General features: G+C 37.1%; 2 protein-coding genes across 2 annotated transcripts; one reads left to right on the forward strand and one right to left on the reverse strand.

Annotated features, from left to right (window-relative positions):
• LOC123546370 (transmembrane protein 230-like) lies at window positions 1–5936 on the reverse strand. Its single transcript, XM_045332574.2, has 4 exons — window positions 5853–5936; window positions 4081–4205; window positions 2263–2385; window positions 1–1049 (listed from the first exon to the last, which is right to left on the reverse strand). Exons 2-4 carry the CDS (start codon window positions 4159–4161, stop codon window positions 912–914), a joined length of 342 nt encoding a protein of 113 aa, XP_045188509.2. The 5' UTR covers window positions 4162–4205; window positions 5853–5936; the 3' UTR covers window positions 1–911.
• Window positions 5918–27035, forward strand: LOC123546369 (N-acetyl-D-glucosamine kinase-like). The gene is made up of 9 exons (XM_045332573.2): window positions 5918–6015; window positions 10964–11048; window positions 15020–15118; window positions 17345–17486; window positions 18925–19148; window positions 20924–21011; window positions 22080–22177; window positions 24032–24110; window positions 25553–27035. Exons 1-9 carry the CDS (start codon window positions 5981–5983, stop codon window positions 25729–25731), a joined length of 1029 nt encoding a protein of 342 aa, XP_045188508.2. The 5' UTR covers window positions 5918–5980; the 3' UTR covers window positions 25732–27035.
• The last annotated feature ends 548 nt before the right edge of the window (window positions 27036–27583 follow it).

The following is a 27583-nucleotide window of genomic DNA, read 5'->3' on the forward strand; positions in this document are numbered from 1 at the left end:
TTCAATGTTTCAAAAGGAAGAAAAACTAACATATTTTCTTCACAACCTTGATTTATTTAGACCAAGTAAGGAACACCTGAATTTGAGAATATCAGTTTGTTTCATAGTTATATTAAGATTGAAATATCTTTCATCAAAAGAAAACCAAGACAAGAGACATGAGACACCATTAACAACACTTAACTTGTAAATTTCACAAGTGTGTTTTATCACACATCACAGTTCCTTCTGATGGCAATCTGTTAATGACACATGAACTTAAATATCCAATCTAAGTTGGCCTCTATGTATTTTTTTCTCTGCTAACTGGACATCTCTGAATCTGGATAACTAAAACATTTTGCTCATCTACTTGCGACTGAGTGATCATTGTTTTTTATTTTACTGTCAGCTTTAAAAAAGTGGTAACACCCTTGACTAACACCTTGAGCGTTAGTACTTTTCTCAGGTTAACAATATCCCATATCATTCATGCTTGCCTGTATCATTATAATTATTATGTTTTGTCTCCAAAACGTACAAATATCCCTAACATATATTGACAGACAAGTTTAATAGTACCAAATATTTTGCTACCTTTTCAACATTCTGTAAACTTCTAAAATGACTACAGTACATTGACAGTGCCACCAAATACATGTATGAGGTAAAGAGATCATATTTCCAAGGTCAAAAATTATTAAACTGATTTTTGGAACCAGTCTAAGGCTGCAGGCTTGTCATTGGTCAGTTCAAAGATTGTGATTAAAAAACAGCCAATGAGATGCTGGGATACCGAGACTGGTTTACAAAATTCAGTTCTATAACCAAGGACCTATAACACTAACTTTAGCCATAATCCATTTTGCAAATATACACTAATACCATAAATAAATAAATAAGTTGAGAAAAGTAGTCCAATAAATGCCTTATCACTCAAATTCTGGAATGTCTTCATACGAGAATCCAGCATAACCTTTGTATGCATAGTATGCTATCCTTACATGGTAGAATCCCGGAATAAACATAATAGATCCCAGAATTAACACAGGCCATGTTCTGTCTCCATACTGTAATATAAATAAATAATCAATAAAGGTAATGTTTTAAAACATACAAACAATTATAAATGAAAAAAAATCTTATGACAGTAAGCTCGACTAAGCCTTTCCACTTCATACTACCTTACATACAAAAGTTTAAGCAAAATTTTCTAAGTTGAAAAAGGGGCATAACTTTGTTAAAACCTAAGCCAGAGTTATGAAACTTACCAATGAGGTCATCCTATGATGCCAAAGACTTCAAGAGAATATGAAAACATTTGGTCAGGTAATTCCTGAGAAACATGCTTACATGCAAAACTATCACAAAATTTCTATGTTAAAAAGTCAGTGGAAATACAGAAGTCCCCTAACTGTGGAAAACTTTATAAGATCTAGTGTTCGTTGATGGCAACAGTATTATGACTAAAAATGCTTCAAACCATTTCGGAGCTAAGAAACAAAAACTGTTTTTACTTAAATTTCAATAGTGACCTTGACCTACAAGCATAGATCATGTACGTGAAACATTGTCTCGTCATGGGGAACATTTGTTTGCAGTACTAAGATAATTCATGCACATAAAAGTTATGGAACAGAAATTTTTTCGTTTTACCCTTAATAGTGACCTTGACCTTTGACTGACAACCGTGGGTCATGCACGTGACACATAGTTTAATCATGGGGAACATTTCTGTGTACATGTAGTAATAAAAAAAATCCTTCAATGCACTTAAAAGTCATGGAGTGGAAACAAAATTTTACTTGACCTTAAATAGTGACCTTGACCTTTAACTGAAAAGCAAAGATCATGTGTTGACACATTGTCTCATCATGGTAGCACTCAGATAATCCATCAATGCATATAAAAGGTATGGATGGGAAACACATTTTTCTTGACCTTCAGTTATGACCTACAGGCATAAGTCATGTACATGCATAATCTACATATTGCCCTCTATTCAAAGACCAATATTAAGCTTGAATACTTTTTGAGTAATCGAGATTTGCAGTTGGACAAACTACTTGGCCCTGTAGTTATGATGATTATGAATTATTTTACCTTCATACCTGTCGAAATCAATCTAGTTTGCTTTCAAAAGATCTGTGGCTCTAACGAGGTACTTTATTAATTAACAATACCATGTAGGATTATTCCCCTTGATGTATTTCTCCAGCAGACATTTAAGTAACTGACTGACTTAAACTTAAGGTTAACAAATACAGAAATAAACTGTTTTACCTTTGCATCAATGTATCCAGTCATGAGCAGAGATCCTACCACTAGAAGAACACTTCCAACCACAAATAATGTTGTAGCAAGGGCAATTGCTTTTGTTGGAAACTTAGGAGGAGGTTTCTGAAACTGAAATACAGACTTGTCAGTTACCTTCACATACATACAGACTTGTCAGTTGCCTTCACATACATACAGACTTGTTAGTTACCTTCACATACATACAGACTTGTTAGTTACCTTCACATACAAACAGACTTGTCAGTTACCTTCACATACATACAGACATGTCAGTTACCTTCACATACATGTCAGTTACTTTCACATACGAACAGATTTGTCAGTTACCTTCACATACATACAGACTTGTCAGTTACCTTCACATACATACAGACTTGTTAGTTACCTTCACATACATACAGACTTGTCAGTTACCTTCACATACATACAGACTTGTCAGTTACCTTCACATACAAACAGACTTGTCAGTTACCTTCACATACATACAGACATGTTAGTTACCTTCACATACAAACAGATTTGCCAGTTAGCTTAACATACAGACATGTTAGTTACCTTCACATACAAACAGATTTGTCAGTTACCTTCACATACATACAGACATGTCAGTTACCTTCACATACAAACAGATTTGTCAGTTACCTTCACATACATACAGACATGTTAGTTACCTTCACATACAAACAGATTTGTTAGTTACCTTTACATGCATACAGACATGTCAGTTACCTTCACATACATACAGACATGTTAGTTACCTTCACATACATACAGACTTGTTAGTTACCTTCACATACAAACAGACTTGTTAGTTACCTTCACATACATACAGACTTGTCAGTTACCTTCACATACATACAGACATGTCAGTTACCTTCACATACAAACAGATTTGTCAGTTACCTTCACATACATACAGACATGTTAGTTACCTTCACATACAAACAGATTTGTCAGTTACCTTCACATACAGACATGTTAGTTACCTTCACATACAAACAGATTTGTCAGTTACCTTCACATACATACAGACATGTCAGTTACCTTCACATACATACAGACTTGTCAGTTACCTTCACATACATACAGACATGTCAGTTACCTTCACATACATACAGACTTGTCAGTTACCTTCACATACATACAGACATGTTAGTTACCTTCACATACAAACAGATTTGTTAGTTACCTTCACATACATACAGACATGTCAGTTACCTTCACATACATACAGACATGTTAGTTACCTTCACATACATACAGACATGTTAGTTACCTTCACATACATACAGACTTGTTAGTTACCTTCACATACATACAGACATGTTAGTTACTTTTATATAACATACATAGACTTATTAGTTACCTTCGTATATATGCAAGCAGTCTTCTCACAAGCATTGTCTCATTTTTTGCCTTACTTTTTTGTCTCTTCAATATGACTTGATAATCATAAAGGAAGGCATTAATTTACTTCTTGTTTTGCCAGTAAAAAACCTGAACACTGATAATTAGAATTTTGAAAATCAGTGACCATGCCAAGTACACCCTAACTAATGAAGCATAAAAGTCTAACCTGTGTCAAAAGTTTATTAATGTCCTCTCTAATGTTTTCAATGGTGACTGAAATATTATTTCCATAGAAACTAAGAGAAGACAATTTTACAAAGACTGCAATAGTTTAACAAATGGAACTGCAGTAAATACAGTTAGAGACCATGCCTTTGGAAACTGTCTCCTCCCAGAGGCCATACCTAGGAATGGTGGAAAACACTAAAAATATATTCCTACAAATACACATACCTGTATATCTAAGAAATCATCCTTGTTTCTGTTCATTTTCTTGTACTTGACTTTTGTTTCACCAGACATATTTCTCCTCATTTTTGCGTCTATGTATGTTGAAGTCTAATATACCTCGTACTTTACTATAAAACAAAATAGTCTTATTAAAATATGATCATATACTATCTTTTTGTCATTCAGAATGTACATCTAGCTTTGAATACACACATAAAGTAATTCATAAGCAAGACAACACACTTTTTTTATCTACAGTAGAGTTACATTATTATACATGAAACTTAAACAACTTAATTGTAAGCAATATTAGAACAGAAGAAAATGTCCCTGTTGCATAATATCATTTGTTATAATTTGTCAGAATTTAAAGTACATAATTATGCATAATACATTTAAATCATGCACACTGTTATATTAAAATGAAAGAATACATTGCCTATTTGAAAAAAAAACTGGATTCTATGTTGAACTTCTTTTATACTATGAACAACTAGGGTTGGTACTGATCACTTCTGTGAAGTTTCATTAAATTGTGTGCAAGGGTTCACCAGAATAGGCATGCACAAGATTGCATATGCAGACTGTATGTATATAGTATATTAACAAAAAACAAAGTCCCGTAACTGAAAGAACTTAACATGCAACGTGCACAACTAGGGTTACTACTGATCACTTGAGTGAAGTTTCATTAAATTGTGTGCACTAAGGTTCAGGAGATTAAGCCAGCACAAAATTGCATATGCAGAGTCTATGTATATAGTATAGTAACAAAAAGCAAAGTTCCATAACGCGGCAGAATTTTTTTCTGAAAGAACCTAACATGCACCATGCAAAACTACTGTGGTCTACCCCTACAAACTTCACAATATAGAGTTAAAAACTTGTGAGGCAGCTAAATACCTAGGCATAACCATTTCCAAAGATCTAAACTGGTCCAAACAATTGACAATATCACTTCCAAAGCAACTTCCACTCTTCGCTTCATACAACGAAATGTCAAAACTGACAATAAAAAGGTCAAAATTGCTGCCTATAACACCTATGTACGCCCTCAACTGGAGTACTGTTCAAGCGTCTGGCATCCTTGGCAAAAAACCCTCACTAGCAAAGTCGAAAATGTCCAAAGGTCAGCTGCTAGGTACGCCATGTACGCCTACAGTTACACCAGTAGTGCTACACAAATGTTGAAAACTTTAGAATGGAATACACTCCAATATAGAAGGTTACACAATTCATTAGTAATATTTTACAAAATAAGGACCCAGACAGTTGCAGTCGACCAATCTCATCTTATTCCAACTAGAAACCTAAATTACTTAATCCCCATGTCTCACACTCAGTACTTTTCTAACTCCTACTTCCCAAGGACCATCCGACTCTGGAACTCCCTACCAACTTATGTTAAATCTAGCCCCAGTCTCAGTATCTTTAGAGAGCGGCTGGCGGTGGTCAATATGTAATTCTATTGCCTCTGTCCTATTTTAACTGTAGCATACTATCTTTTTTAGCTTTTATTCTTTTAACATTGTAACATATCATTTCTTTAACAACTGTTTCTCTGACAGCGGCGCCCAGTGATAGTCGGAAATCAACGGTTGGGTGAAAGATGTAGATGTACGTACCTGGCAGTACATATAGACAGATGTATTATCTGTGTATTAGGACACTTGTAATTGTAACGACCAGCACCAGAAAAAGAACATTTCGAAATGTTGTAATGAATTAGAAATTATTTAGAGACATTTTAAATGATATCAACATTGCTAACTTACCTGTCAGTCATCAAAGGCACTAGAAATCGACAAGAAAACTTTGTAAACAACGTTTTGTTTGGAACCCGGAAGTAAACAATCGACGCGGATAACCTCTGTTATCTTCCAGTGACGTTGCCCCATTTAAAATGTCAAACTTTCAATATTTTGGAGGATTAGAAGGGTATTGCAACTATACTTTATACTACATAGTATGCACAGTTATAATGAGAATCAATCAGTACTCGTTACATTTTATGTCACTCAATTGTTAAGTTGATAGACTGCAATATTCAGAAGTGTAATATATTTTCGCGAGCATTTTAGGGTGGGTCCCTCTTGTTGATAAAGTGCACCAAACTGGTGTGAAGCTGAATCAGTTGTTTCTGTCCGGGCGTGAGCACAAACACCAAAAATACCATCTAAATTTGCATTCAGAATTTTGTATTCTGATGCTGTGATTAATGGCTACACAAGTAATTAGCAACAACCATAGTCCAACAATATGACAATATGGCTGGATCCAAAGAAATATTGAGTTATTTTTCAATAGGCAATATTTCCACTCGCGTCTATCGCTTGAAAGACCAAAATAGTGGAGCAAATTTCCTTTGAAATTGTCATCGCTGCCAAATTGGGTTTAAATGCAGATTTTGTTACGAATATGAGATAAAATAAAAGTTACATACTTGTATCAAACGGGATTTAATTCTATCTATCTATAAATACTGCATGACACCCTTGCGAGTATTTTATGCAGGTGCGCGTCAGTGCATAAGAGTTTAAAAGCAGGAATGTACAGGAGAATTAAAGTAATACATAAAGTATTTGTGAGAATTTGAGAAAAAGCTGATAGTGCTAATAAAAAGGCGAAATGTACAGTAAAAGGATTAAAAACAGCCTGGTCACTCAGAAGTCCTGGCCCAGTTTGGTTACCCCTTGCCTAAACTGGTCCAGGGTAGATGCTTGAGCAATGTCAGCCGGCAAAGAATTCCAGAGAATGATGGTAGCCGGGTAGAAAGAGAACTTGTAATAATTACAGGGTGTTTGAATTTGCTGGAAAGATTGGGAATGCATGTGTCTAGTGAGCCGGGTAGGAGGTAAAATATAAGATGGCATTGGCACTGCAACCAGTCCATGGACAATCTTGTAAAACATCAGTAGCCTGGCATCATTTCTTCTGTTTGCAAGGGAACGCCACCCCAATTGCTTTAACATGTGTGTGACACTGCTGTAATTTGAATAGTCACTGGTGACCCATCGAGCGGCTCTGCGTTGGACCATCTCGATTTTATGTATGTTGAGCTGTGTATGTGGACTCCACACTGAGCTGCAGTACTCTAGTTGTGGTCTAACAAGGGTTTTGTAGGCAAATTCCCTAATATTTTGCTGTTTGGAGGGAATATTGCGCTTAATGAAGTTAAGTGTTTGACCAGCTGTTGAAGTGACCTGGTTTATGTGTTTGTTCCAGTTTAGATCTGAAGTGATGCTAACACCAAGGTATTTTGCATCACTCACGGTTTCTAGTGTCTGCCCATGTAGTGTGTAAGTGGATTTGTAAGGGTGTTTAGACTTGGAAATATTAATCACTGTAAATTTGGATGGATTGAATTCCATGTCCCATGTGTGTTCCCATTTTTGTAACCTGGTTAAGTCCTCTTGCAGAGTATGTTGTTGTGTAACATTGTTGACTGTGATATAAACAGCAGTATCATCAGCAAATAACCGGACCTGTGAAACAATATTTTCAGGCAGGTCGTTTATGTATAGCAGAAAGAGAAGAGGGCCGAGGACAGAGCCCTGTGGGACACCAGATGTGACCGGGACCTCATCCGACTTATCACCATTGACTAAGACGGACTGACGGCGACCGATGAGAAATGATTTGACCCACTGTAGTGTACAGTCCTGGATGCCATGTTGGTGCAGCTTATATAGTAACTTTAGGTGATTAACCTTATCAAACGCCTTTGAGAAGTCGAGGAGTATTAAGTCTGTTTGGTGACCTTGAATTAAATTCCTGGATAGGTCCTCGACAAGTCCTAACAGTTGAGTTTCGCATGACCGTTTTGACCTGAAGCCATGTTGAAGGTGATAAAGTATGTTGTTGACCTGGAAATGTTTAGTGATGTTTGATGCGACAATGTGCTCCATAACTTTGCAAAGAACACATGTCAGGGAAATGGGTCTATAGTTAGCAGGGTTGCTTTTGTCACCCTTCTTAAAGAGAGGAGTGACATTTGCCTTGGACCAGTCGGAAGGGATAGTGCCTGTTTCTAGAGATTTTTGGAAAAGTTTGGTAACCAGGGGGGCTATTTGTACACTTAGGTTTTTCAGGACTACCGGTTTTAAGTTATCGGGACCGCAAGCTTTGTCACTCTGTAATGTGGACAAAAGCTTTTGGACACCATTTACACTGATGGAAATTTCAGACATTTTGGGGTATTGAGGCTTTGGGGCATTGCTAAACAGGTATTTAGTTTTCATTAAGCATAGCTGACCTAGTTTTAAGGGATTCATTGGAGTGAAGACGGACTGGAATTGGCGGTTGAGAACATTTGCCTGGCCCCTGCTATCTGTTATAAGGTTATCATTTTCCGATAGTGGGGCAATGCCTTGAGTGTCCTGTTTAGCATTTTTGATAGTTGAGAAGAGCTTTTTACGGGAGAAGTTTTGACCTGGTTTGGGGTTATTTGGATCACCTGAGTGTGCTTCTAGGACATATTCTAGGTACTTTGTGTGGGCCTGCTTTATCTCCATTTTGACCTGGTTTCTGAAATTTTTGTACTGATGTTTGACCTTTGAATTTGAACTGTTTTTCTGTTTTTTGTACAATTTATTTCTTTTTCTCATCTAATTCCTCATTGATTTATGTAAAAATTATCAAATAATTTCCAAAATTATTAATTTTCTGTTGATTTAAACCTATGTATGCACGGTACACTACTAATGTTTACCACATCTAAACAGCAATATGCACAAGTGATAAAACCAATAACTTCATGTATTACTGTGTAATGTGATTTATCCTCCATTATTTTGGTCCTTCGAGAATTTGATGGTTGGATTGCCCGTCACAAATATAAAGCAATCTGACCGTCGAATTATTTTTACTAGCAACAACCATAGAAATATTGGGCTAGAACCCCACTTCCTCCACCCCTATAAATTGTTGGCCTGTATCTTGTAGCATTTTAACAGAAACTGAGCCAAGGGGACGCTCATAGAACAAGTTTTGTTACAATATCAGCATGTTTTAAAAATACACTTTTTATCATCTATGCTTTTTATACCCCAATTTGGAAAAATGGATGCATAATGTGATGGCACATAGTATACATCTTTTTCTTCATCTGTCTGTTCCATTTTTCATGTCTGGAGCATAGCTTGATAACAATTTAAGGTAATGGCGATGAGACGATGTGCATGAAGCAGGTTGATAGGTCAAAGGTCACACATAGACAACAAAATAGCTATTCAAGGTATTGACTTAAACTTTGCATATAGGTAAGTTGGCTGTAAGACAAAGTGCAGATAGCCTGAAACAGGATGGTAGGTTAAAGCTCAAGATATATAAAAAGGTCAAAATTGTCCTTCTGAGGTACTTGAAGAGTTTTGCTTTGAAGACCATATCTGGAATATGGTACTGAAGTGTGGAATCTTAGTCTGGAAAAGGACAAAATATGGAAAACATATGGAATAGTGAGTAATCTGGGCCACTTTTCATATCCCAAAAGATAAAAGTTTTTGGAAATTGCAACATTAGAGTATCTTATACTGACCTTCACCGATATGGGTTTGAGTCTCACATGGGGTGTTGAATTCTTCATGTGAAGAAGCCATCCAGCTGGCTTGTGGAAGGTTTGTGGTTCTACCCAGGTGCCTGTCTGTGATGAGATAACTCACGGAGAAACACCTAGGGTTTTCCTTCACCATCAAAGCTGGAAAGTTGCCATATGACCTAGAAAGTGTCGGTGTGACATTAAACCCATAAAACCCCCCCCCCCCCCAAAAAAAAAAACAACGTCTCACTTATTACTCATAACAACAAAATGAAATGTATGCCTCCTCCATGTTAGAACCAACTGAATGACATTGGTTCTGTAAGTCTTGCTTTCATTTTGTTGAAATTATGCCACATTTTGTACTTAGCAGTTTTTTCAACAAAATGCTGTTTGCAAATGTCAGCAAGATTGTGTCTCACTAACTACACATTAAAACTGAATAAAACTTGACACACTTCTTCGTCATGGTAATAGCAGCTGAATGGCAGCATAGGTCCCATCACTCTAGCTTTCTTTTGGATGAAATTGTGCTCTGTTTTTAATTTCCCGTGTTTCTTGATATTGCCTCTTCATATCCCATCACCAGCCCCACTCCCAACTCCCCATTACCAGCCCCACTCCCAACCCCCCATTACCAGCCCCACTCCCAACCCCACAGATTAAAAAAGATTATTTTTAGTTTTTTAATATTGTTGCTTAGTGTTCTTCCCCCACATCCAAACAACATAAATTTTTAGTTTCTCATATTTCTTGATACTCAGTTTCAGTTCATTATAGAAATATAAGGTTAAAGAAAAGGACTATAGGAAATCAGTCACACTGCTGGTCAGGCAAGATCAGTAACACTGCTGGTCTGGCAAGATCAGTCACACTGCTGGTCTGGCAAGATCAATCACACTGCCGGTCTGGCAAGATCAATCACACTGCCGGTCTAGCAAGATCAATCACACTGCTGGTCTGGCAACATTGTAAACAAAATAAGCCCAGTATCTAGAGATGTAACCATAGATTGAACTATCAGTGGATTGTGATGTTTTTATGTAAATTACTTAAAAACATCACAATCCACTGATAGTTCAATCTATGGTTACATCTCTAGATACTGGGCTTATTTTGTTTAAACAATGTTGCCAGACCAGCAGTGTGATTGATCTTGCTAGACCGGCAGTGTGATTGTAATGAATCTACAAAAAAAAAAAATTACGACTTCATTCTGTTAGCTCCTTCAATGTAATGTTTCATGTGAGTGTAAAATTTACAACAGAAGGTGAGGAAAATGATCATCTTAATACAAATTCAACATCTCATCTTCATATTTATATTGTTATTTGCTGTTTCTATTTATAGCGGTGCCACACATTCCAAGTTTGTGTTGTACAGATCTGATGGTCAGGTTGTTGCAAGGAGTGAAGGCGAGGGAACAAATCAATGGGTAAATTTTCATTATAATTTGAGCAGCGCCATAAGAAAACCAACATACATGTAGTGCATTTGTGACCAGCATGGATCCAGAACAGCCTGCGCATCCGTGCAGTCTGGTCAGGATCCATGCTGTTCGCTAACGGTTTCTCTAATTGCAATAGGCTTTGGAAGCAAACAGCATGAATCCTGACCAGACTGCACTATGTTGGTTTTCTCATGGTGTAGCTCATTTGTGATTGATACAGGAAGAAAAGACATTCAGATGTATATTGTATGCAGCACTATATATTTAGCTTATTCCAGTCAGTCCTGTTTAATTCCATTTTAGAAAATATAGAAATACAAAGAAGCTGGGAAAAGGTTAGAATGCATTCTGTATTTACAATTGATAGCATCATATATAGGGGCTGTCTCATTATACTCCCACCAAACATGTTTGAGGGGGGCGCTATATAGGAGTCAGTTTTGTCCCGTTGCGTCCCGTCCCGAAATCTATTATCTCAGTTACTAATAAATGGATTTGATTCAAACTTAAAATAGATGTATCACCTTATCACCCACATCAGGTGCATAACTCTGACACCAACTTTTCATGAATTATGCCCCCTTTTAATTAGAATTTAAGGTTAATTTTGATGCATTTCACTATATCTCAGTTATTACTAAATGGATTTGATTCAAACTTTTCAGTGCCTGGACTGGGATTCGAACCCCAGACCTCTGGATTGACAGTCAAGTGTGTTACCACTAGACCATCGGCCCACCTATATTAATTAAAGTATATTGTTGTTGTACAGTTAGAGCATCCTGCAGTTTCAGATACATCTGGCATGTTGTCCACAGTTGGTGTTTAGGACGTGTTGTATGTGGTCAGAGACCACCAATTGTTTTCCCATAGACTTACATTGTAACATTTTGGCGTGTACGGCATTCCATACATCGAAACATGTATATCTAATTACAAGTTTTTCAAGAACTATCTTAGTTCTACCAAAATATCGGACGAAAAGCATATGAATAGTGATACGTTATTTAAGTAATTTTCGTGTGAATGAGATGACCCCCTATTTACATCATTGACATGGCAGGAGAAATTCGTTTGATAAAACTTTTTTTCAATACACATAAAATGTAGCAGATTTTGTCAAAATGTATAATAAGATACTGTAAATGCAGTGAAAAAATATCAATTTTGAAAAAATAATCACTTCCTGGGTTTGTTTACATGACTGACCAATCAGAACGCGCAGACGTTACCTTATTCCCAGGTATACACTTACCTCATTCCCAGTAAGTTCCCTGTACTTTTTTGAATTGGTGGTCTCTGACCTATAGATGAATGTTTTGTATCACATTTTCCAATTTTACAGTGATATTGTGAAACATGATTCAATACCAAATGTCTTACAAAGTTTCATCAAGAAATGTTCAGTTTTAAGAAAGATATGGACAGTTTACTGTGGTCACCCCCTGTCGATTTTTATGCCTAGACTCAGTCCCTGTCATTGTCAGATTGCAATTTTTCATGAAAATTTCAGTTATCTGCATTTGATTTGACTTAGAAGCTGAAATATGATTCATTCCGTAAAAAAAATAGAAATAATGTCTAATAGTTTTGATCATTCTCTAACATTACAGAGATAAAAATGATCCTTTCTGGCCCAAAAGCTCAGATAAAAATGGGCACACCTGTTAAAAAAAGAGGCCACAATTTAAAAAAAAATCAAATTTCACGGTTATTTTTGCACGAAAACGTCTTTCTACATCATTTACAAAAGATTTGTGGCCATTTACATTACCTGTGATGGCTTCCGATGAAAGTCATGTTTTAGCTCTATTATAGGTCAGAGACCACCAATTGTTTTCCCATAGACTTACATTGTAACATTTTGGCGTGTACGGCATTCCATACATCGAAACATGTATATCTAATTACAAGTTTTTCAAGAACTATCTTAGTTCTACCAAAATATCGGACGAAAAGCATATGAATAGTGATACGTTATTTAAGTAATTTTCGTGTGAATGAGATGACCCCCTATTTACATCATTGACATGGCAGGAGAAATTCGTTTGATAAAACTTTTTTTCAATACACATAAAATGTAGCAGATTTTGTCAAAATGTATAATAAGATACTGTAAATGCAGTGAAAAAATATCAATTTTGAAAAAATAATCACTTCCTGGGTTTGTTTACATGACCGACCAATCAGAACGCGCAGACGTTACCTTATTCCCAGGTATACACTTACCTCATTCCCAGTAAGTTCCCTGTACTTTTTTGAATTGGTGGTCTCTGACCATGTGCCACATACAACTGTATTGCTGTCATCTCAACTTTTTGGTCATCATCGGGGCACAATTTCTGAATGTCCCATAGAAAACCTGCGATACTGCTAACAAACTAGTGTATGTGAAATGCGAAACATTCTGATACCTCTTAACATGTTGCAACTTCTTCGATAGTGTATGGAGGAGTTCTTCTGTATTACACATACAATCTTATGACTTTCAGTTGCACCAGGGTATTTTCCGACGTCGGCTTTTTACATAAAACATTTGATTACTTGCATACATAAAATGAATACTGCCTAACAACTTATAATGTCACTTTTTATGCCCCCGAAGGGAGGCATATAGTTTTTGAACCGTCTGTCTGTCGGTCTGTCCGCATTTTTCGTGTCCGGTCCATATCTTTGTCATCGATGGATGGATTTTCAAATAACTTGGCATGAATGTGTACCACAGTAAGACGACGTGTCGCGCGCAAGACCCAGGTCCGTAGCTCAAAGGTCAAGGTCACACTTAGACATTAAAGGTTATTGCATTGATGGGCGTGTCCGGTCCATATCTTTGTCATCGATGGATGGATTTTCAAATAACTTGGCATGAATGTGTACCACAGTAAGACGACATGTCGCGCGCAAGACCCAGGTCCGTACCTCAAAGGTCAAGGTCACACTTAGACATTAAGGGATAGTGCATTGATGGGCGTGTCCGGTCCATATCTTTGTCATCGATGGATGGATTTTCAAATTACTTGGCATGAATGTGTACCACAGTAAGACGACGTGTCTCGCGCAAGACCCAGGTCCGTATCTCAAAGGTCAAGGTCACACTTAGACATTAAGGGATAGTGCATTGATGGGCGTGTCTGGTCCATATCTTTGTCATCGATGGATGGATTTTCAAATAACTTGGCATGAATGTGTACCACAGTAAGACGACGTGTCATGCGCAAGACCCAGGTCTGTAGCTCAAAGGTCAAGGTCACACTTAGATGTTAAAGGTCTTTTTTCATGATAGTGCATTGATGGGCGTGTCCGGTCCATATCTTTGTCATTCATGCATGGATTTTAAAATAACTACGCATAAATATGTGACACAGTAAGACGACGTGTCGCGCGCAAGACCCAGCTCCGTAGGTCAAAGGTCCTAAACTCGAACATCGGCCATAACTATTCATTTAAAGTGCCATCGGGGGCATGTGTCATCCTATGGAGACAGCTCTTGTTTTTTAATCTGTCAGTACATGTGAGTCAGAAAAATTTACACTAACACAGATTTGAATGTTTAGCAGAAGTGATGACAGTTTATGTTGAAGTTTGAAGTCGGATCACAAATTCTCTATTGTTGTGTTTTATTGCTTGCACTGCTTGCAGGTGTAGGAACTCAACATTTTTTATGAAGTTATTTGTTGATAAAAATCTTTTATAGTTTCTTGAAAATAGACAAAATATATGTGTGTTTGAGAAATTATTGTAATAGGACGTTAGTAAAAAATGATTTATTCCAAGTGTCTACTATTTATTGGACAAGTTTTCCACAGGAAGCAGCTCTTAGGTATAATCATACAAGTTTGATATGTTCACAGTAAGCTAAAATGAATTTATTTCAACTTTACTATAAACCATAATATTTTTCTCTTACATGTCATGTTGCGTATATATAAAGCATAAAGCCTCATATTCTATTCTAGTTGATTGGGCTAGATGAGTGTTGTAGACGTATACATAGAATGTTATTAGCGGCCAAGGAGACAGCTAAACTTGATGGAGGAGTACAGTTAAAGGCAGTGGTATGACACTATTATTTCATCTTGATTGAGAGAATTGTATGATACTTCCTCTTGACAGCAGAGTACAGTTATATACAGAGGTATAATAATGATGCACCTGGAGTTTTGTTTGAGATTTCACTCGGCCATACCAGAGTTATGTTCCTTGACTTAGTAAAGATATGCATTAAAGGCAATAAAAGTTTGTGTTGCATAAATCTCAAAACATATTTGATCTAGGGTCCTGAAACATAATAGGAATATCATTCAATATGTGACGTTGTGCACCTTGGGTTTTGTTTGGGAATTCTATTGGTCAGGCCAGAGCTATGGCCCTTGATTTAATCAGAAATATGCATAAAGGGCATGCAAATATATATCGCTTGTATTTAAAAAAATATTTGATAAAAGTCATAAAACATTAGAAGATTGTTGTATAGCATGTGAAGTTGTGCACCTGATGTTCTTTTAGGGATTTCACTCAGCCAGACCAGAGTTATGGTCTTTAAAACTTAGTGAAAAGTACACTTAAAAATACCTTGACTAAGTAAAAAATATGCATAAAAGTATATGTCCAATTTATGCCAAAAAGAATTTGACCTAGAGTTATATGATATTAGAGAATTGTTATATATCATGTGAAGTTGTGCACCTGGTGTTCTGTTTTTGATTTCATCCAGCCAAACTTAAGTTATAGTCCTTGACATAGTGGAAAATACTTATAAAGTGCTTAAATGTTATAGTTGCATATATCTTGAAAAGTATTTCACCTAGAATCTTGAAACTGTAAAGTGGAACACCAGTGTCCTATGGACACACATCTAATTCATATCAAAATGGTTAGTTACATAGTTTAACAAGCTGCCAGCAGTGAGGAAATCCATATCTGTGTTAAATAAAGTTATATTTTAAGCCTTTCAGTAGGGTAGTTCAGAAGAGGTTGCCGTCATATTTTAGGGCCGGTTTATGGGTAGGGCATATCATGAGAGGTCACATTTCAGTGGTTTTTACCACTGACTTGGGAATGGGGCCATGCTTTCATGATTGAGAAAAATAAGACATTTATATACAGTTTGGTTGTGCCTTCTTGCCATTATGGCTTTCAAAGGAGAACCAGCTGTTTATTGATCTTGCTATTATATACCTTTGCTGCATCTTTATCCTGGTATTTTCATTTTACATATTTTCCACAAAATTGGAGGCATCATTTGTATTGCTTTTTGTACCCTCCCCCTCCCCCCCGAACAACAAAGTTTTAAGAGGTATACTGGTTTCATGTTGTCTGCCTGTCCATCTGTTGGTCTGTCTGTCCGTAGACACAATCTTGTGCGCACCATCTTTCCTCATCCCCTTGACACAATTTAATGACACTTCACACAAGTGATCAGTAACAACAGTGGTTGTGCATGGTGCATGTTAGGTTCTTTCAGAAAAAAATTTGCGGAGTAACAGGACTTTGTTTTTAGCTCAACTATTTGAAGAACAGTGGAGCTATCCTACTCGCCCGGCGTCGGCGTGAGCGTGAGCGTCACACAAATGTTAAAGTTTGCGTACCACCCCAAATATTTTCAAAGTCCATTGAGATATTGCTTTGATATTTTGCATACTTGTTTACCATCATGACCCCAGCCTGTAAAAAGGAGGAGGCAACTCTGTCAAGCATTTTGACTGAATTATGGCCCCTTTTCGACTTAGAATATACTTACCGGTATTGTAATGTTAAAGTTTGCGTACCACCCCAAGTATTTTCAAAGTCCATTGAGATATTGCTTTGATATTTTGCATACTTGTTTACCATCATGACCCCAGTCTGTAAAAAGGAGGAGGCAACTCTATCAAGCATTTTGACTGAATTATGGCCCCTTTTTGACTCAGAATATGCTTATTGTAATGTTAAAGTTTTACTCATAGCTTATATTATACTATCAAGCACTGAGAATAGTCGAGCACGCTGTCAACTGACAGATCTTGTTTATTACTGTACTCTATATATAGAGTCTCCATACGCAATCTTGTGCGCACCTAATCTCTTGAACTCATGGACACAATTTAATGAAACTTAACACAAGTGATCATGAGAGGCCACAATTTTATTTTGGGGCCTGTCAGTGGGTAGTGCAAATCACGAGTGGCCACAGTTTTATTTTAGGGCCCGTCAGTTGGTAGGGCAGATAACAAGAGGTTACTGTTATGTTTTAGATCTATCAATGATTGAAGTAGATCATGAGAGCCACACTTGTTTTTCAGGGTCTGTCAATGAGTGGGGCAGATGAAAAAGAATCTCAGGAGAAGCTTATCAAACACATTAAAGACTACTACAAGGAGGACTACGAGGAAGTATTTGTGGCCAGTGATACCATGGGTGCTCTGTTTACTGCAACACCTGATGGTAGAGAATTATATTTTTTTTTAGTTCCCTACTGATGGACCACTGGAGGGGACTTTAGGAATGCTCTCCATCTGTCTGTCCATTCGTCGTTTTATCTGCAAATCTGGATCCTGCAATTACTGAAAAAGTATTCAAGCTAGGTTCATAAAACTTGGTGTGAGAATAGAGGGCAATATGTAGACTATACACGTATATGACTTACGCTAGTGCACTATTGAAGGTCAGGTAAAAATTGTTTCCATTCCTTAACTTTTATATGCATTGATGGATTATTTTAGTTCTTCACACAAAAATTAATGTTCCACATGATGAGACACATTCCACATGATGAGACAATGTGTCAACTTATGATCTATGCTTTAGGGTTAAAGGTCAAGGTCACAGTTTAAGGTAAAGTAAAAATTTGTTTCTGCTCCATAACTTGTAATTGCATTGAAGGATTTATTATTACTACATAGAAATGATCCCCATGATTAGACTATGTGTCATGCACATGACCTATGGTTGTCGATCAGAAGTCAAGGTCACTATTGCTGATCAAGTAAAATTGTTTTCACTCCATTACTTTTATGAGCATAGATGGATTATTTTAGCACTGCACACAAATGTTCTCCATGATGTCAATATATCACATACATGATCTATGCTTGTAGGTCAAGGTGAAGCATTTGTAGTCCTAGTGCTGTTGCCAACAACCACGAGGGACGAACACTAATAAAGTTTTCGACTGGAAATAGAGTTCTGTATTGCTACTGCAATACCCGGTCACTTATTGTTTTGGCGCTTGGTAGTTAATGTTAAGGTTAATTTTAGTGTGACCTTAAGACTGAAAATTGTTTCCACTCAATAACTAAAGAGAAAGAGAAATGGTTGAAATATATCAAAGTTCAAGGTCATGGGGAACTTGAGACTGAAAACAGTTCGCCCTCAGTAACTACAGAATTCATGGTCTGTAGTTGTCAAACATCATTGAATGGTTGCTTGTTGTCATTAGATGACATAAAGTGTTTTGGGCTTTGCTTAATCAGAGGTCAAGGACACAGTGATATCTAAACTGAAAACAGTTTCCGCTAAATAATCAAAGAAGGCTTTGGCTTTTAATCTTCATAGATTGATTAAAAAGCTCCTGTGGTTTTGGAGGTGATTTTGTCAAAGCTCATGATCACAGCATATAACATACAGGTCAAAGGTAAAGGGTAATGTGACCTCTGGAATGAGAACGGTTTTTGCTCAATTTATAGGATGATTGTCTATAGTCAGTAGATGACTCCTGTTGTTGTTTAGGTCATTTAGTAAAAGCTCAAGATAACAGCAAAATGTATAGGTCAAAGGTCAGGGTCATAGCATACAAATGTCATCATGAGGGCAGGGTGGGGCATATTTGTTGTTACACACAGCCGTTGTTACACACAGTATATCATTATACATTTTTCCCCAGGTGGTATAGTGCTGATTGCTGGTACAGGGTCCAACTGTCAGCTGATCAATCCGGACAACACAATGCGACGGTGTGGTGGATGGGGCCATCTGATAGGGGATGAGGGATCTGCATACTGGATCACACAGCTGGCACTCAAGCGTCTGTTTGACCATGATGATAGTTTGAATATATCCAACCATAATGTGGAGTGTGTTAGGAAAATTATGCATGAATATTTTCAGGTATGGTTAGTCTAAACAACGTTTATTTTGGTTTGGTTTGAAAGTGTATTATACAATAAAATAATTGGAATAGGTTCCTGCTTTTGGCAATATTGAAAATTCTATGATTAAGTTTGATACAAGTATGCTATTGATCCACTTGATGGTCCTAGTGGGAAAAACAGTGAATGTACCTAGAAAAAGCCATTGTTGATACTTTAATATACATTGTATTTGTACTTGGTGCTTATTGTAATAGTGGTGCTTCTGTGGCCATGTGGTTATGGTTGTTACTTCTGCCCTGCTTCATGTGAGGAGGTCATTTGTGTTGCAGATGGTTGATGATTCTACCTGCCCATGCCTGAAAAAAAATGCTTGAAAAGTTACCTGGGGTCTTCCTGTTCTGTTACCTGGGGTCTTCCTCCTCGATTACCTGGTGTGGGGTCTTCCTCCACCATTACCTGGGATCTTCCTCCACTATTGCCTGGGATCTTCCTCCACCATTACCTAGGATCTTCAGCATTGCCTGGGATCTTCCTCCACCATTACCTGGGATCTTCCTCCACCATTGCCACCATTGCCTGGGATCTTCCTCCACTATTGCCTGGGATCTTCCTCCACCATTACCTGGGATCTTCCCCACCATTACCTGGGATCTTCCTCCACCATTGCCACCGTTGCCTGGGATCTTCCTCCACTATTGCCTGGGATCTTCCCCACCATTACCTGGGATCTTCCTCCACCATTGCCTGGGGTCTTCCTCCACCATTGCCTGGAGTCTTCCTCCACCATTGCCTGGGATCTTCCTCCACCATTGCCTGGGTTCTTCCTCCACCATTACCTGGGATCTTCCTCCACCATTGCCTGGGGTCTTCCTCCACCATTACCTGGGATCTTCCTCCACCATAGCCTGGGTTCTTCCTCCACCATTACCTGGGATCTTCCTCCACCATTGCCTGGGGTCTTCCTCCACCATTACCTGGGATCTTCCTCCACCATTGCCTGGGTTCTTCCTCCACCATTACCTGGGATCTTCCTCCACCATTGCCTGGGATCTTCTTCAACCATTGCCTGGGATCTTCATCCACCATTACCCGGGGTCTTCCTCCACCATTGCCTGGGATCTTCCTCCACCATTGCCTGGGATCTTCATCCACCATTACCTGGGATCTTCCTCCACCATTTCCTGGGATCTTTGTCCACCATTGCCTGGGATCTTCCTCCACCATTACCTGGGGTCTTCCTCCACCATTGCCTGGGATCTTCCTCCACCATTGCCTGGGATCTTCCTCCACCATTACCTGGGGTCTTCCTCCTCCATTGCCTGGGGTCTTCCTCCACCATTACCTGGGGTTTTCCTCAACCATTACCTGGCATCTTCCTCCACCATTACCTGGGGTCTTCCTCCTCAGTTACCTGGGGTCTTCCTCCTCCATTAAAACTGGACCGATGTTGTGTGATCTGAACAATGTCAGTATAACTTAAAATGCTACAAATCGCACAAATGCTGATTGATATGGGGTTGTATTTATTTACAGACCAATCACACAAGTACTTATTGATATGGGATTGTATTTGTTTTCATATGGGAATGTATTTGTTTACAAAGCTCACAAATACTGATTAATATGGGAATGTATTTGTTTACAGTTAACAGAAATACTGATTGATATTGGAATGTATTTATTTACAAAGCTCACAAATACATGTACTGATTGATACAGAAATGCATTTATTTACAAAGCTCACAAATACTGATTAATATGGGATTAAGATGAAAATGTATTTATCTACAGATCAAACAAAATAGCGGCATGCTACAATACTTGTACAGCAACTTTGAGAAGTCAAAAATAGCGGGAATGTGTAAACATATTGCTAAAGGTAAATCATGTAAACTCCGTATACAAAAAGAAATAATTGGTTTGAGGTAAAATATTTGATTGTTTCATTATGGAAATTTAAAGGCAGTTAATTACCTTGTATTTACTTCGAAGAAGGAGGGGTATATTGTTTTGCAGATGTCTGTCGGTCTGTATCTAGACCAATCCGTTTCTGGATGATAACTCAAGAACGCTTTGGCCTAGGATCATGAAAGTTGATAGAGAGGTTGGTCATGACCAGCAGATGGCCTTTATTGATTTTGAGATCAGTAGGTCAAAGGTCAAGGTCACAGTGACCCGGAAACAATTAAACAGTTAGAAAGTTGATAGGGAGCTTAGTCATGACCATCAAATGACCCCTATAGATTTTGGGATCAGTAGGTCAAAGATCAAGGTTACAGTGACACGGAACAACGGTTTCCGGATGATAAGAATGCTTGGGCCTAGGATCATGAAAGTTGATCGGGAGGTTAGTCATGAGCAGCAGATGACCCTTGTTGATTTTGAGATTAGTAGGTAAAAGATCAAGGTCACAGTGACCTGGTACAGTTAAATCGTTTCCAGATGATAACTTGAGAATGCTTGGGCCAAAGATTATGAAAATTGATAGCCTAAGGGAGGTTAATCATGACCAGCAGATGACCCTTATTGATTTTGAGGTCAATAGGTCAAAGGTCAAGGTCACATTGACCCAGAACAATAGAACTTATGCGCACAGTGACCAAATAATTTCTGTTCCTTGTGCAGTTACTGAATGCATCAAGGGAGGCATTTCATGTCCTACGAGCTCTTGTTACACTTTATATAATAAAGCTATAACATTGAAATCAATTTAAGTATAGGAGAAGTTGGTCTTACTGACTTGGTCTTTTGTTCTTTTCATTCAAGTTTTTATGCTGAAGTTTTTATTTTATAGTTTCATTGTTCTATACCCATTGACCTACGCCCATTGATGTTATTTTGCTGATCAGCTCCTTCTTAGTAAAGAAAATATGAAAATGGAAGCCTTGATTGTACATACGGTCTTTCATTGAAAAAAAAAGAGGACAGTTTTCAATTGAAATTACAGGTGCAGAAGATGGGGATGACTTGTGTATAGATGTGTTTGCAGAAGCTGGCAAAGTGCTTGCTAAACATATTATTGCTGTGGAACCAAGCATACAGCAGGTACAATATTTCTATTTTATAAACTATATTACAGTGTAAATAAGGTGCATGTCACTCACCAAAAGGGTCTTGGGTTTAAACCCTTGCAACATCAAAATCAGGTCACATTTTCTATTAAACAGGACATTTTTTTTTTCAAAAACATAATTGTTTCATATTGGGATCAAGATTTCTTTACAGTGTGACCAAAATGAATATATAAATAGATATAAAACTCTGACTTTATTATCATTGATATTAAACCTGTTTCTATGCTTTGAGAAAAAAAATCAAATCTGCATGTTGATGTGGGAAGCAGCAGTTTTTAAGAATTCTATAAAAACTATTTGCTCAAATGCACCTCTCTTGAATGACTCCTGCCTTTGTGTTTTAATTTATATTCTTCCTGTACATTCCCCTCAGAAGAACAGTTACTCTACGAGGCAAACAACACCAAAAAGCCGCATTGAGACAATTGGTTACCTCCCTTGAACAAATTAAGTACACTCTGAACATTTAGTATTATAATTATTATTCATCAATATAATATTGGACATAGTATTGGATTAATTATGCAAATCATATGAAACAGATTAAGCTAATGCTAAACTCAACTGAGCCAATATGGGAAAATTGGAGCCAATACGGGATCAAACTGAGTCAATATGGGAAAATTGGGGCCATACGGGATCAAACTGAGTTAATATGAGAAAATCTGGGCCAATATGGGATCAGACTGAGTCAATATGGGAAAATCAGGGCCAATACGGGATCAGACTGAGTCAATATGGGAAACTCAGGGCCAATACGGGATCAAACTGAGTCAATATGGGAAAATATGGGCCAATATGGGATCAAACTGAGCCATTATGGGAAAATCAGGGCCAATAAGGGATCAAACTGAGCCAATATGGTAAAATCAGGGCCAATACGGGATCAAACTGAGCCAATATGGTTAAATCAGGGCCAATACGAGATCAAGCATTTTAATGGGCTAATACGGAGAAGTTACAATGTATTTAGTTAGATTTTAAAAGTCACCATTTAAAGGCATTTCTTTCTGTGTATTATACATTTACAGTAGTTTCACATTTTTGACAAAAATACTGTCCAACAGATTTTTTGTAATAACCAGCTGTGACTCGGACATACAGTGTCAGTGTACATCAATGTAAACTATGATATGCTGGGGAAAAAGATGAATAATTTGAATTATACATGAAGTGGTGAAAAAAAACAAATGTCAGATGTAAACTGCAAACATTTTTGGATTGGAATAAAACAAGGCATGGGCATGTATAATATGTGCTTGGTCAGTGGTAATATCTTGTGTGTCTTGTTACCTTTAACCTACAAAGAAATGACAGTAGTTTCTATCACAGCTCAAATGATCAACTTAAATCATATCCTCACTAGAGAAAATAAATATGGTAGGGTCCCATTATCACAGATTACATCAAGTTAACACAATGTCGGTAAAAATTAATCACACAGACTTATACAAAGCTCTGTCTGTTTTACTGCCTAAAATGATGATGCTTTTGAAAACCAGGGTAGAATAAATAATTCAAGAAAACAATAAACAACAGCAACAAATAACTATAAAACAATTTGTTCTGAGCATGTTTTCTTGCTACACAATAACTCAAAGATTTCTTATGGTGTTCTTGCCAGTATTCGAAAGTTGAATGATAAATTTGTCATTTATCAAGAGATTTTATATTAGCCAAGTTATTTGTCCTCAGGCAGCTGTATTGGCCCTCTGCCATTGGCCAGTAAAACTGTCCTTGGACAGATAGCAAATCACGTGATTAATAACATTTTGTTACTGTAAGTTGTAATAAGTTGCAAATTAAGAAAACATTTATCTTTCAGAGTTTATTGACAGGCAAAGGTGGATTACATGTAGTGACTGTTGGATCTGTCTGGAAAAGTTGGAAGTTCCTTAAACCAGGTAAAGTTTAGATGAAGTCATGCTTTAATAGCTTTATCTCACTGGGACAAAGACTTCATAGTAAGCTTGTCATGCTTTAATAGCTTTAGCTCACTGGGACAAAGACTTCATAGTAAGCTTGTCATGCTTTAATAGCTTTAGCTCACTGGGACAAAGACTTCATAGTAAGCTTGTCATGCTTTAATAGCTTTAGCTCACTGGGACAAAGACTTCATAGTAAGCTTGTCATGCTTTAATAGCTTTAGCTCACTGGGACAAAGACTTCATAGTAAGCTTGTCATGCTTTAATAGCTTTAGCTCACTGGGACAAAGACTTCATAGTAAGCTTGTCATGCTTTAATAGCTTTAGCTCACTGGGACAAAGACTTCATAGTAAGCTTGTCATGCTTTAATAGCTTTATCTCACTGGGACAAAGACTTCATAGTAAGCTGTTAGTATGGGAAGATGATTCATCATCTGCAGTCTGTTGTCCACAGTTTTACTTAGACATCTCCACTGAAAATACTTGTTAGAATTATACAGAACATGGTCTGTAGTATCATAGCATTGATTTCTTCAAAGTTTGATTAAATTGGTTTAAGAGCATTTAGGAGGGTGCAAGAGCAAACAAAGAGAAAAAAGTTTAAAATGATTTTTAGCTTGACTATTCGAAGAACAGTCCGAGCTGTTCTACTCATCTTAGTGTCGACGTCAGCATCACACCTTGATTAAAGTTTTGCTTGCAGGTATGTGTAGCTATCATCATATAACTTGTATAACAAGTATTTTGTCCCCTTTTGGACTTAGAAAATCCTGGTTAAAGTTTCACATGTATGTTACTATCTCCAAAACTAATGCAGATATTAAATCTAATTGAAACTTCACATGTATTTTTGGGGTTATATATAGCTTTGAAACTTACTTTCCATTTTTTAGGTCAGTAACCAACCACACAGGGTCAAATCCCATAACTTTGATATGTATTTTGGGCAAATTATGCCCCCATTTTGGACTTAAAAAATCCCTGTTTAAGTTTTGCATGCAAGTTACTATCTCCAAAACTAATACAGATATTGATTTGAAACTTCACTTGTATCTTTGGGGTTATTAAACTAGGTGATAGCATCAAGTGCCATAACTCTGACATGTATTTTGGCAAAATTATGCCCCCATTTGGACTTAGAAAATCTCCAAAACTAATGAAAATACTGGATTTGAGTTCTATAGATATTTTAACATTTAGGGTAATATTCTTGCTTCTTGGACAACAATTGGAATTGTCAGGCATTGGCTGTCTTACTGACAGCTCTTGTTTCTTATCATTTGTCAGATATACCTTTGACTTTCTATTAAAGATCTTTTAACATAAGTATTACTGTCTTTGTTTTAAATCCAGAAATAATTCGACACTTTTTTCCTTCAAATAAAAAGGTTAATACGTTATTCTGCATCAATTTTTCAGGTTTTGTTGAAGTAATGAAACGTGATCGTACAGATCGAAGAATCCACGAGGTGACTTTGTTAGCTTTGAAACAGCCTGCCAGTGTAGGGGCTGCCAGCCTCGGGGCTCGTGCTGCTAAAACTAGTCTACCTATGGACTATGATGTCAATGCAGAAGTGTTCTTCCATGAAAAATTTTAATTTCAACCAGACTAGCTACTGATATTTATGCATATATTTCAAAATGCACATGACACGAAACTTTCTTTCATTTTCATTGATATCTTTACTATATGACAGATGTTAAACTTTTTCCATGTGGGCAACGTTGAATATATTGTTATTTCCCCTTCTTCGACCTATACCATTATAGGCTGGGAAGGTGGTACAGAATTTCTTTTTATACAGTTTTTTTTGTTACATTCCAAATAATATACATTTAAAATATTATTTTATGTGATAAACATTCAGTCTGTGCCTCCTGCATATTAATAATAGCATCACTTTACAGTTATATACAGCTCTGTATTATAAATACATCTGTGTTTTGATTTTAAAGTATTGAAACTGTCGTAGGATTCTTCCAGATCTATATTAGCTTTTCTTTTTTTATACACCCATCTCTGAAAGAGCAGGGCGTATTATGTGAACACCCGTGGCAGCTGGCGGGCAGTGTCCAAAGCATGTCCGCTCTCTAATTCAAACAGTTTTCATCCAATCTTCACCAACCTTGCTGACAATGTTTGTGGGCATAATATCTCAGCCAAGTAAGATAACCACACAAATCGCCTTAGGCACTCTTGGATTATGGCCCTTGAATTAGGCCAAGTTTGATGACGGGCATATTTTGTGACAGTCTGGCACTCTTGTTTGTAAGTAGGTAGTAGAAGAGGAAACAATCAGTACATATATTTAACTTAGGCCTTAGCAACAATCTTTCATACAGAATGAAAACTTTAGTCATAGAGACATACTATATAAATACGTTTTTAAAAAAGAAAAGCTAATCATAGGCAGAAATCATGGAAATGAAAAGTGAAAGAAAGGACACAAAGGTAATATTAGACTTTGATATTCAATCATTGATTTTATGTAAACAGAGAAAGCCAGTTCTTATTGCTTCGCTTGACTTGGTATGTTGGAAATGCAGGTTGGGGGCCTCATTAAGCATACCTAGGTTCTCATTTCTAGAACAGAAACTCAGGCACTGCAAATAAATATGAAAATCTACTTTCTTAAACAAGAATTACCATTCCTACATATAGCAATATTCATCCAGAATTGCCCTTTTCTTTGAAAAGTTATATATATTTACCAATTTTCAGGCAGTCAAAAGCTGGATTTCTAGACCAGTTTGTCATTTGTCAGTGAGCCACTCATAAGTTTGTCATTCTTTCTATATTTTTCACTAGAAAGAAGAAGAAATTGTTTATCTTATATATATTTTCCAAGTAAATATTGTTAGCAGGACTATTCCATGTGTATATCAATAAACTGAAATTTACTGAAGTTATTCAGCACACCCTCCCTAAATATGCACTAAGAATGTAAAACTGAGTGTAAAAATCAGTTTCAGAATGCAGTTTTGACATTGGTCAATTGGAAGATTGTACATAGAAACAATCAATTATGTACCAAGTTTGAGGCTGACTGCCATACACAAAGGGGTGTTTTAAGGAGCTTCTGTAGCCAGGGAGTTACTATGACAGGCCTATCTCCACCACTATTATGTTTAAGTTCTCAGTAAGGGAGCCATATACCTATCTTGCAGGGGCTTGGTGGTTCTACCCATGTTTCTGCCTTTACCTGGAATAATACCTGTAGGGGCACCTTGGTTTTCTTCCACCAGCTTAAAGCTGGAAAAGAGTCCTCAGGCCCCAGTTTCACAAAAAAACTTAAGTAATTGCTTAGCTAAGTCTGTTATTTCAAATGCTTGTTTTTGTGCTCTTTATGCATCTCTTATTGTTGAATATTTCATCTATATCAGAACTGTGTATGACTATTTCAGAAAACAGAGTACAAAAATAAGAATATACTTAAGCGAATACATGTA

This window comes from Mercenaria mercenaria, chromosome 9 (assembly GCF_021730395.1).
Source record: "Mercenaria mercenaria strain notata chromosome 9, MADL_Memer_1, whole genome shotgun sequence".
Taxonomy (NCBI): domain Eukaryota; kingdom Metazoa; phylum Mollusca; class Bivalvia; order Venerida; family Veneridae; genus Mercenaria; species Mercenaria mercenaria.